The 12,166-nt window shown below is 56.5% G+C and overlaps 1 protein-coding gene across 4 annotated transcripts in view; it reads left to right on the top strand.

Moving 5' to 3' along the window:
* Positions 1–646: 646 nt before the first annotated feature.
* KCNC4 (potassium voltage-gated channel subfamily C member 4) overlaps positions 647–12,166 on the top strand; it is a 28,070-nt gene continuing 16,550 nt past the window's right edge. For 3 of the 4 annotated variants that reach the window (XM_064732886.1, XM_064732885.1, XM_064732887.1), the window contains exons 1-3: positions 1,448–1,707; positions 2,574–3,321; positions 8,565–9,501. In XM_064732886.1, the coding sequence (XP_064588956.1) occupies positions 2,671–3,321; positions 8,565–9,501 (1,588 nt within the window). In that variant the 5' untranslated portion in view covers positions 1,448–1,707; positions 2,574–2,670. Of the gene's footprint in view, positions 819–1,447; positions 1,708–2,573; positions 3,322–8,564; positions 9,502–12,166 lie in introns of those variants that run through there. The other variant, XM_064732888.1, reaches the window with a different exon arrangement.

The raw sequence follows: 12,166 nt of genomic DNA, 5'->3' as shown, positions 1-12,166 counted from the left end.
CTTTTGCTTTTATTTTTTTCCTGAAATCTTCCAGGTCATGCTCTTCATTCCATCCTCTGCATGTTATCTCAGTGCCTTGAGCCTTGGGTGTCCCATGCAGGACATGATTCTTTCCTCCTCCAAAAAGGCCCTTATTTATTTATCCAGCTCTTTCTATTTTCTCTCCTTTCTCTCTCTCTATTTTCTTTTTTTTTTCCTTTTTTTTTTTTTTTGAGATCTTCCAGGTCCTGCTCTTCATTCCATCCTTTGGATGTTATCTCAGATGCCTTGCAGGCAAGAAGTGACTCTTTCCGTCTCCAAAAAGGCCCTTATTTATCCAGCTCTTTCCATTTTCTCTGCTTCTCTATTTTCTTTCCTTTTTTTTTTCCTTTCCCATGGACATTAAAAATCAGAAGGCATATTTCGAGAGAGCAGACAGCTTTGGGCGGGTGTTGCTGGCTAAAAGATCTCTTCCTTCCCCAGAAACAACTCATTTGTCTGCTTGGCCACCTCCTCCCACCCCAGGAGCGGCCGCGCTCGGGTGCACGGAGCTTTTCCTGGCGGGATGAAAGTCGGCAGATAAAACAGATAAACCATCAGCATCAGGTCGCAGCATCCCTCACTCCTGGCCTGCTCAGGAGCCGAGCTGCGATGCCTGGCCGGTGATGCAAGGCTCGATCTTTCCAGCACGCTTTTCCCTCGGGCTCCAGGCTCTCCCGCGGGTGCAGCTCGGGCTGGTTCGGGTGTGGAGCCTCGGCAGCCTCCACCCGCTCCGGAGCCGGCCCTGGCAGCTGCGGAGTTGCTGTCACACTTGGAGCTTTCTTGGGGCTTTCTCGGTGGTAAGATCGCAGCGTGGCTCTCTCGTGCCTCGTGGGTTTTTTGGGGTGGAGCGTTTTCTCCGGCTGGCCCCAGTGCTCAATGGATTTTGGGGGGCGCATCACAAACAGGGGGGACAAACCTGGGCAGGGGGTGAGGAGGGGCCCTGGTGGGGTGACAGGGAGGTGCAGAGAGGGGTGCTGAGGCAGCATTCCCCCCTCCTTGTCCCCAAAAACCCCCTTACTGAGTGCTGCCCCTCCTGGGTGAGCCCCCCACCCCAATGCCAGGCCTGTGCTGGGTTTGCACCCCTTCTGTGACCCCAAAACATCTCCCACCCCTCAGTGCAGCAGTGCCAGTGCAGAAGTAAACATTGCTGGCAGGATGAGTGCGAACAAGGGTTTATCTACCTTGGGGGCAGCCTCGGCCCGGGGGCACCGCAGCCCGGCGCCCCCTGCCCAGCCCCGGAGCTGAGCACCAGCAGCGTCCCAGGGGTCTCGGAGCTCCCCAGGGATGGGGGTTTAGGGGAAGGACCCCGGGGGCTGGGGGTGGTTGGTACCCCGAGCCCCGGCAGCCGCTGCGGAAAGGGGCAGCTCGCACGCAGGAGCAGAAACAGGGCGGGGAGATGCTCGGGGAGGGCGGTGGGAGGGAAGGGGGGTCAGCCCCGAGTGCAGCCGCCCAGCTCCCCACCGGCCCCGGGGTCGGTCTCTGCTGACCTCTCGGTGAGCGAGGCATTGCGAGCCAGGGAGGGATGGGATCTGCGGGAGCCTCTGCCAAGAGCTGGCTCCAGATCCGCAGGCAGCTCTGGGCTGCATTTCCCCTCCGGCGCGAAGAGGAGCTGGGGTGTCCGGGGTTCACTCCTCGCTGACACCGACCCCCCGAGACCCTCAGCGGCACGCCGGGCCCCGCGGGGAGGTGAGCCCTGTGCCGGGGGGTGCGGGGGAGCCGGGGGTAGGCGGAGGGTTGGGCTGGGGGTGGAGGGGATGGAGGGATGGATGGAGGGATGGATGGATGGAGGGATGGAGGGGAGGGATGGATGTGGGGATGGGAGGGAGGACAGCGGTGCGGGGCTGGGCGCTGCGGGGCTGGGCGCTGGGGCGGGGGGTCCACGGTTCCCGTAACCCCACCGCAAGCTCCCAGCGCTATCAAAGCCCCGCCGAGCCCCGCAGCCGCTCCCGCCGCCTCCCTCGCGTTGATCCCCGCGGGGAGGAGGCACCGCCGGGGCGCAACAGGGCCCCCCCGGCCCGGCCAGCCGTGAACCCCCGGGCAGGGAGGGACAGCGGGAGGCGGAGAGGGCGCATCCATCCCCCCTTCTCTCCGCCGCTAACCGGGTCCGAGCCCCCCCGGCCGCCGCCTGCTCGCCGAGCCCGGCCCGGGGGGGCGGAGGGAGCGCGGAGCCGCCGGAGCGGGAGGGGCGGGCGGCGGGGCCCCCCCGCGCCGGGCGCTGCAGGTACCGGGAGCGGAGGGGGGGACACAGCGCCCTGCCGGGCTCGGCATCCCCCCAGCCCTTCCCCTGCATCCTCCCGGCCGGGCCCGCATCCCCCCGGCTGCCGCACCCCCCCGCCCGCTGCTGGCCCCTCCATCCCGCACTTGTTGCTGCCCGGCGGGGCTGGGCTGGCTCCGGGTTTAGGGCGGTTTTATTTTGGGGGGGTGGCTTTGGAGGGGGTGGAGGTTGCAGCCTCCCCTGCTGTCCCCCGGCTGCCTGCGGTGTCCGGCGCGGCTCCGGCTCGCTCCCCCCGAGGCCAGAGCCGAGGCTGAGCCCCCCCTTTTCCCCTCCCCAGTCCCGTCTCCGTCCTCCCCTTCCCGCCTTGGCCGAGCCCCAGCTCCTCGCCCGGAGGAAGGGTGCACGTTGTGGGCATCTCCCATCCACCGAAATCTATGATCAGCTCGGTGTGTGTCTCCTCCTACCGTGGACGCAAGTCTGGGAACAAACCACCCTCCAAAACATGCCTGAAGGAAGAGATGGGCAAAGGGGAAGAGTCGGACAAGATCACCATCAACGTGGGCGGCACCCGGCATGAGACCTACAAGAGCACCCTGCGGACTCTGCCGGGCACCCGCCTGGCCTGGCTGGCCGACCCCGACGCCCAGAGCAACTTTGACTTTGATGGCAAAAGCAATGAGTTCTTCTTCGACCGGCACCCGGGCATCTTCTCCTACGTGCTCAACTACTACCGCACGGGGAAGCTGCACTGCCCCGCGGACATCTGCGGGCCCCTCTTCGAGGAGGAGCTCACCTACTGGGGCATCGACGAGACCGACGTGGAGCCCTGCTGCTGGATGACCTACCGGCAGCACCGCGACGCCGAGGAGGCCCTGGACATCTTTGAGAGTCCCGAGCCTGGCGGAGGGGCTGCTGGAGAGGAGGCTGAAGAGGAAGGGGGTAGGGAGATGGCCCTGCAGCGCCTGGGCATGGATGACAGGCCTCCAGGGGCAGCAGGGGCGGCTGGAGGGGGTGGATGCTGCAGGAACTGGCAGCCCAAGATGTGGGCGCTCTTTGAGGATCCCTACTCGTCCAAGGCGGCAAGGGTAAGCTCCTGAAACACACTGGAGGGGAGGTGGGATGGATGGGGCTGTGCTGGGGTTGTGTCTTCACCTCCCCATCCCTGAGGGCAAGGCTGGCTTTCCTGGTGGGTTACATGAGGCCCTCCCATAACTGTCCCACTCCTACTGTGGGGTACATGAGCCATGTCCCATCCTACAGGACACCTCTTCCATTGTCTCCCAATCACCTCCCAACGCATCACATCTGGGCTGAAAGTGGGGGCAAGCACAGTCCCTGCCCCCTTTGCACCCTCAAGCATTCCCCAGGCACCTCCTGGGCACTCAGAGATGAGGGATTGTCCTTGGCAGGGCTGACTCCTGGCAGAGTTTCAGGATGCTCTAGGATAGGATGTTTGGGTTCCTCCTGCTGGGCTGCACCATGCCAAAACCCACATTGAACAGCCCAGGTGTGGAGTGGAGATCAGGGCTGGGGGTCAGGTCCTGCACTGACAGGATCCTCATCATGCTTCTCACACGTAGGGCCCACAGCCCCAAAGGACACCCCATGCCCCTGCACCCCCTGTCCCCACCAGGGCCATCCCCACAGATCACAGAACCCATCAGACACTGCTGACACCCCCCAGACCCACTAGGGTCCTGCAGCCCCCTCATCACACATGGCCCTGGTGCCGTGTGTGTGCACACGTGAGCTCATCCACACACCAAAGACCCCCCCCAGACTCCCTGGGCACCCAGGCTATGCCTCCCCATGGACACCAACATGCCTGGGACATGTCCCCCAAAACCCAGACCCTTCCTGGGCACCCAGGCTGTCCATCCCCACCAAGGTGCCCAGGATGTGTCCCCCAAAACCCAGACACCTTGCATTCTCCCTGGGCACCCAGGCTGTCCCTCCCTATGAGCACCGATGTACCCAAGACATGTCCCCCAAAACTCAGATCCCCAGCCTCCCTGGGCACCCAGGCTGTCCCTCTCCATGAGCACCAATGTGCCCAGGACACATCCCCCAAAACCCAGACCCCTACCCTCCCTGGGCATGCACCCTGTCCCTCCCCACAGTCACCAACGTGCCTGGGACATGTCCCCCAAAACCCAGACCCTCCCTGGACACCCACCAACATGCCCAGGATGTGTCCCCCAAAACCCAGACCCCTTTGCATCCTCCCTGGGCACCCAAGATATCCCTCCCCACAGTCACCAACATGCCTGGGAAGTGTCCCCCAAACCCCAGAGTGTCTGCAGGCTCCCAGCCCAGTGCTCAGGCGCTGCTCTGTGCATGTGTCTCCTCTCCCAGCTCCTCGTAGGTCATCCCCAAAGCTCTGCCCCGACCCCCCAATACCCACCCAGCCCTGGCACACCCAGCTTAGAAATCTGCCACACACACACCCAGGCAGGCAGTTGGGTTGGAGATGAATTCTGGATGCATTTAGAGGTGTAAAAAAACTCCATCAATGGTAAGAAATTCTGCAGGCATTTCACACCCACGAGCAGCACGCGGGGCAGGGGTCAGTTTGGCAAGGAGGTGTTTTTGCAGCAAATGTTAGAGCAACACACACACACATGCAGAGAATGCTTGGGCAGCAAGAGCTGAACCCATTTTAAAAGGGTACCCCCTCCTCTGCCCATCTCTGAGGGCTCTTCACCTCAGAGAGATGCTCTGAGTGGTGTAAAGCTCCAAATAAAAAATTAAACAAAATTAAAAATAAACCCAGGCACAATAATTCAACTCCTTTTTTTCCCCCTGGTGTCATTTGGTTCTGCTTTTCCTGAGTGCTGAGCTGATCCTGGAAAGGCTTTAGCAGGAGGAATGTGCTGGAGGGAGCAGAGATGGTGGTGATTGAGGCCCAGCTGGGGCTGGAGTGGGACCAGTTTGTGCTGGGATCTCCCTGCTTCCTTCTCACTGCTCTACATAAATGTTCAGCTCAGCAGTGCCATGGGAACAATCAACTTCCAGAGGCAACAGGAAAAAATACCAATGTAGTTTTACCACAGCTTAGGGGAACTGCTCTGGCAAGAGGGGAAACTGAGGCACAGAGCAATGCAACCAGCCCAAATTCCTGAGTGCACCCAGTTCCTTGCTGGAGCCGCCATCCAGCACCAGGATGCTGCAGGATTTGTGTGGGTACAACATTCCTGCTGCTGCCCTGGCTTTGGTGGTGGGTGAGGTTAGCATTGGTTGGGATGTCTTTGATATCCCATTTTGGGGTCTCCACCTTTTTTGCCAGAGCCCCAGGGGTGCTGCTGGCTGCAGGGAACGTGCTGGAGCAGCTGGACAGCAGGTTGCCAGATCTTGGGAAGCAGCAGTCCCAGGCTGTCCATGTAAACTCTCCCTCTCTGTGTGGCAGCCGTGACTAAGAGTCTCCAGAGATGAATTTCTCTGGTCGGTCATCGCTCCTCCTCTCCGTGGAGCAGCCCCTCGGGCCCTGACTCAGTTGGCTCCTCGTTATTTCCATCTTTCCCTCCCTCCAGCACCTCTCCTCCTGAGCTGGCAGCACTGTGAGTGTGTGGTTGGAAATCTCTCCCATGTTTTAGTCTCTTCTCCGTGCACCATTGATGGCCACGGGGTCCCTGGCTCCTCACTCAGGGAGTGTTTGGTCCCTGGTGCAGCTGCTGTCCCAGCTGGAGCTTTACACTTCTCCTCCCCATGGGAAACTGCCCTGGCTGGGATTTTACCTCCATGTCCAAACTCTCCTTACGTGCAGCTCCTCGTTGGTTTTTCCCTTTGCAGCCCAACTTGGAGACTCCTGACCTCACTTTCATGGGGACTTTCAGGCTGGTGACCCTTTGTAGGGTCATGGATTTTTTGGTGACACCTATGGCAAGCTGTTGAGTGCAGGTCAATACTGTGTAGAACATTAGCAGGTTCTGGAGGACTTGTTCGGTGTCTATTGGAAGTACTGGGTTTATACACAGAGTTTATTTTATTTTATTTTATTTTAAAGGCAGTTTTGGAAAAGGACTTGAGTTTGGAGCAGACACTGAGGCTGAGGTGAGACATCTTGGGTCAGACACAGAACTGGAGCAGCACTGCTCAATATTGTGTAGAACATCAGCAGGTTCTGGAGGACTTGTTTGGTGTGTATTGGTAGTACTGGGTTTATACATTGATTTTATTTTATTTTAAAGACAGTTTTGGAAAAGGACTTGAGTTTGGAGCAGACACTGAGGCTGAGGTGAGATGTCTTGGATCAGACACAGAACTGGAGCAGCACTCTGGGGGGACACAATGGTTGGCACTGGCTGTGAACCCAACTTCTATTTTTAAAGGCTGATTTTGCTCCTTGGCCTAAATCAGGTCTCACCTCACACCCAGCAGCAGGGCTGCTTCATTACTCAAATGTTTGCATGGCCTCCCTCCCTTCCTGGGTGATTTTTTTTTCCTTTCTACTTTGCTTTAAGTCTAAATTTTTACTCTTCAGGTTTTCCCAAGATCCCCCATACAGGAAAGCTCAGGAACGTGACTCAGCCCTCAGCTGAAAAGCAGATTATTTTGGCTGTGCCACCACTGTATAGAGACACTTGTCTGCATAAGCTGGCCTTGCTTTAAGATCCCAATTTCGTTGGATTTGTTTGTTGGACACGGCAGGTCAGCCCTCAGAGCCGAATCCTCATGCACAATCCAGAGGGTCTGACTGAGGAGTGAGAGCATCTCTCTGCATCCCGAGCAGGTGTCTCTCACTGGGGTAGGAAAACCATCTTCCAAAGGTTTCCTTCATTATTTAACGCCACATTTAAACTTCACACCCAGCTCCTGCAGGGCTGGCGCTGTCCGTGGTGGCCCCATGTGGCTCTGCCCTCAGGGACAGCCCCAAGGACACTCCTGGCAGGCCCAGGGCTGCAGCAGGGCACTGCTGCTCTCGGGGGTCGGGTGTTCCTCCAGCGTGACTCAGGCTGTCTCTGCTGCTGATTCACTCCGGCCGAGGATCCGGGCTGTGCCTGGAGCAGCCTCACGGTGCTGCTCCACCAGGAGCGGCCGCTTGGGTGGCTCTGACAGCAAAAGGTCACGTCCAGCAAGGGGCTGCAGCAGGACCTGCTCTGGGGAAGCTGAAACCACCGGGATTTTGTGCTGCAGGGAGGTGGAACAAGAGTTTTTCTTTGAAGCTGTGTGGTGATATTCACAGGGACAAGGGAAGAGAGGAGAATCTTGACTCCTTGTTTCAGATTTATTATTTTATGATATATATAACATTAAAAGAAAATGATATATTATAACTATACTAAAGAAAGGATTTAATCAGAAGGCTAGCAAGGAATGAAAAAGAATGATAATAAAATCTTTTGGCTGCTCACAGCCTCGACACAGGTGGCTGTCATTGGTCAGCAAGTAAAAACGATTTCACATGCTGGGTAAACAATTCTCCGGATCACATTCCAAAGCAGCAAAACATGGAGAAGCTGAAGCTTCTCAGCTTCTGAGGAGAAAAGATCCTGGCAAAAGGATTTTTCATAAAATATCATGGCGACAAAACTGGGTTTTTTTGGGGGGGTGGCTTTTGGAAAGATGCTCCAGGTAATGGGCTCGCAGGAGGGAGGGAGGGAGCTGAGCAGGACTGATGGGAGCACAAGGGGGAACTTTGTGACACAGCCTGTGACTTCCAGTGTGTGCTGCTGGCCCCTCCCCACTCACACCTGAGGTGAGGAGAAGGGAGGAGATGACATGGAGGGGACAACGATCTCCCTGCTTGGGCAGAGCAGAGAAATGGGAATATCTGGGTGTCACCAGGTGCAGGCAGCAGCAGAAGGCTGAGCTCTGCCTGCTCCTCCCTTGGTCCTGGACCTTCTGTGGTGGGCACATCACCCACCACTGACCCTCAGGGAGGGGGCGAATGATGTCTCTGACACATCCAGACCCCAAAGCTCAGGGCTGTGAACAGTGTGAACCTAGCATGTGGAGGGGTTTGTGATGAATGTGCGGGAAAGCCCTTTGAATTTGTCCTGTCAAAATTCCCTTTCCATGTCTGTTCCCATTGGAAGATTGCTCCAGTCCCAGACTGTCCCAGTTCCTCCTCATCCCCACCACTGCACAGCTGGGGAGCCCAGCACACCTTCTCCTGCACAGATCAGAGCACTTGGAGAAGGTCCTGGACTGATGGCCCCAGGCACTGAGGTTTGCTGTCAATCCATGGGAGAGGTCCAGGGATCCCTCCTCATTCTCCACCCTTGGTCTTGGGGCAGTGGGTGGCAGCATCTGGAGTGTTTTGACTTCCTCCACACCGAACAGGCTGCCCCACATTAGCTCACAGCCCGTGTAACTTTGACATTCACAGGTGGTTGCATTCGCCTCGCTTTTCTTCATCCTGGTCTCCATCACAACCTTCTGCCTGGAGACACACGAGGCCTTCAACATCAACGTCAACGTGACGGAGACCCTGGTGGTGGGCAACACCACCACGGTGCTGCTGACCCACAAGGTGGAGACGGAGCCCATCCTCACCTACATCGAAGGGGTCTGCGTGCTGTGGTTCACCCTGGAGTTCCTGGTTCGCATCATCTGCTGCCCAGACAAGCTTCTCTTCATTAAAAACCTGCTCAACATCATTGACTTCGTGGCCATCTTGCCCTTCTACCTGGAGGTGGGTCTCAGTGGCCTGTCCTCCAAGGCTGCCCGGGACGTGCTGGGTTTCCTGCGGGTCGTTCGCTTCGTGCGCATCCTGCGGATCTTCAAGCTGACGCGGCACTTTGTGGGTCTGCGCGTGCTGGGCCACACTCTGCGGGCCAGCACCAACGAATTCCTGCTCCTCATCATCTTCCTTGCCTTGGGTGTCTTGATTTTCGCCACCATGATCTACTACGCCGAGCGGATCGGAGCCAAGACATCTGACCCCACTGGGAACGACCACACTCACTTTAAGAACATCCCCATCGGCTTCTGGTGGGCCGTGGTCACCATGACCACCCTGGGTTACGGTGACATGTACCCCAAGACCTGGTCGGGGATGGTGGTGGGCGCCCTGTGCGCGCTGGCTGGGGTGCTGACCATCGCCATGCCGGTGCCCGTCATCGTCAATAACTTTGGGATGTATTATTCCTTGGCCATGGCCAAGCAGAAGCTGCCAAAGAAGAAGAAAAAGCATATACCCCGTCCAGCCCAGCTGGACTCACCCACCTACGGCAAATCCGAGGAGAACTCACCCCGAAACAGCACCCAGAGCGACACGTGCCCACTGGCAGTGGAGGAGGGGGTGACTGAGAGGAAACGGTCAGGTGAGACCTCAAAGGTGGGGCTGAGGGAGGGGGAGACCTCCAGGAGCTCTCAGGGCAGTTTGTTGGTCCCTGTGTCCCTGAGGATGGTGCAGGTGTGGCCCCCAGCTCTGGATGGGGGGTGTGAGGGTGTTGTTGGCCATGCTGGTGGAGCAGGACACTGCAGGTCGAATCCCCCATCCAGGCAGGGGGAAAGGCCACCTGCTTTCCCAAAATCCATATCCTTCCCTCCTGATGGCACAGATCAAGCCACTGTGGTGGCTTTCAAGGTGCCCCTGCCTAACCCACCCCTCTCTCACAGTAAGAGGTAAGGCCACTCGCCCTACTCTCATGTTAGCCTGGTCATTCCCTTGGCACAGATTTTTCCTTTGCTTTCTCCCACCATAAATCAGGGTAACTTTCACCAAAATTGATAAATCCAGGGACATTCCCTGGGGCTTGACCCCACCTCCTCATTCATCTGCTGGTAGACAGAATCCCTGTGTTGCTGCTCCAAATCCTGAGCAAAACCAGTCCCTGGACATTTCTCTCTTTTCTTGGTCTCATGCACGGAGCTGAAGTTTGGGGGTTGGCCAGTCTTTCCTTAGGATCAGCAGAAGGCACAGCCCAGCTGTGGGCAGCTGTGGGCACCATCCCCTGGCTAACTTTGGGGGTCTGTGTGAGCCCTGTCCCACTGTCAGTGCTGGCCCTGGTGGCTGCTCTGCTCCTTTTGTCTTGGTTTGCTGCCAGTGGCACCTCTGGGGTGTCTGGAACAGGAGGCACCATGGTGGGGTTGTGTCCTGCACCAACACTGAGGTGTTTAGCAGTGATGGGGTTTTCCCTGCTGAGGAAACAGAGAGCTTCAAGGTGCCCCAAACAGCTCTTTCCCTTTATAAATCTCCTTTTTCCACATGCCTGTGAATCCCATCTACCCCAGGAGTCCTGGCAGCAGGGAGCAGCCAGAGCCAGGAGCCCAGGCCAGGCCCTCACGTGGCAGAGCATCCTCTCAGCCAAGGAACCAGGGAGCCAGGGGACATAAATTAGCACTTCCCACCACCCCGAGCAGCCCGTTCCTCAGCAGTGTGAATTTTGGAGAGCTAATTCCCTCCAATTAGGGTGGGTGGATCTCACAAAACCTGGGGTGTTTCATGCCCAGCAGGTTTTATAACCCTCAGCAGGACTGGAGCTGCTTGGAATCGTATCTGTGTTTGTCCTGTTTGACCGTGTTCACAGGGGTCTGAGGAGGATGGGAAGAAACGAGGATCTGACTCCATGTTTCAGAAGGCTTGATTTATTATTTTATGATATATATTACATTAAAACTATACTGAAATAATGGAAGAAAGGATTTCATCAGAAGGCTAGCTAAGAATAGAAAAACAAGGAATGATAACAAAAGCTTCTGTCTTGGACAGAGAGTCCGAGCCAGCTGACTGTGATTGGCCATTAATTAGAAACAACCACATGAGACCAATCACAGATGCACCTGTTGCATTCCACAGCAGCAGATAACCATTGGTTACATTTTGTCCCTGAGGGCTCTCAGCTTCTCAGGAGGAAAAATCCTAAGGAAAGGATTTTTCATAAAAGATGTCTGTGACAGTCCTGCTCCCCTGGCTGTGCTAAATGAGCGTGTCCAGTTGAAATCAGCACCTGAACTGGTTGGTGCTGCTTTGGGCCACCTGCAGCCTGCTCTTCTGCTTCTTGCATGCTCTGACCAGCCCCTCCTGGCCACCCTGAGCAGTTTGTGCTGTGGATTTGTGTCATGATCCATCCTTATGAACAGGGTTTGTGATGGTTCGTGGATTGATCTCAGGGTGCAAAAAGAACCAACACGGCACAGGGGGTTTGCAGTGATAATCAAAACAAATGCACCTTTATTGAATGGCCACAGCAAAATGTGATAGAGGCATTAAGGGAGAGGAAAAAAGGAGAAAGAGAGAGAAAAGACAGAGAAAGAGAGAGAGAGAGAGAGAGAGAGAGAGGGATATAGCTACCAAACATAGAGATGAAGTCCTTTGGTCCAGTCGAGGATCCGCCTGTTTTGTCGGGGAGATCTCAAAATCTCTAGCTAACTCAGAGGTTTTTATTATGATAACTCTATTGGAAATTGCGAAGCAGGGGGAAACAGATACAATAAGGAATAGATGTAACAGGTAGTCCATGTTCTCAGCAGTAAATGAGAGCCATTGTTTTCTTGGTCCAGTGGTCACAACCTGCAGGCAAACATCTCGCTTTGGTCAGCTTGCCTCCCCCTCACACCTCCCCTGGGTTGGGGGTTTCAGTCCCAGTCCTTGGAAGGAGCAGAGGGGCCTTTTCACATGGGGGTTTCATGTCTCAGTCCTTGATGGAGAGGCTCCTTACATCTCAGTCTGTCTGTCACGGCGGTTGTAAAACAGGTGAGGGTCTTCTGTGGGGGGATCACCTGAAACTCAGGAGAAGTCCAGCCAGGCTGAGAGGTGGGACAGCTTCCCAGGCTGTTGTTGCAAAAAGGCCTTGGTGCCCCCTTCTTATTCTCACTGGGCTCAGTGTAGCATACAGCAAACAACACCTGTGAACAATAGCTTAGCACTGTGCTCAGGTCTCGGGCCTTTGGTGTGTGTGACTTTCTCCTACAGAGAGGACAGGGGGCTGTGACCGTGTTCACAGGGGTTTCAGGTTGAGGGAAGAGATGAGGATTTGACTCCAT

Source organism: Zonotrichia leucophrys, chromosome 26 (genome assembly GCF_028769735.1).
Source record: "Zonotrichia leucophrys gambelii isolate GWCS_2022_RI chromosome 26, RI_Zleu_2.0, whole genome shotgun sequence".
Taxonomy (NCBI): Eukaryota; Metazoa; Chordata; class Aves; order Passeriformes; family Passerellidae; genus Zonotrichia; species Zonotrichia leucophrys.
This window is presented reverse-complemented; position numbering and strand designations above follow the sequence as displayed.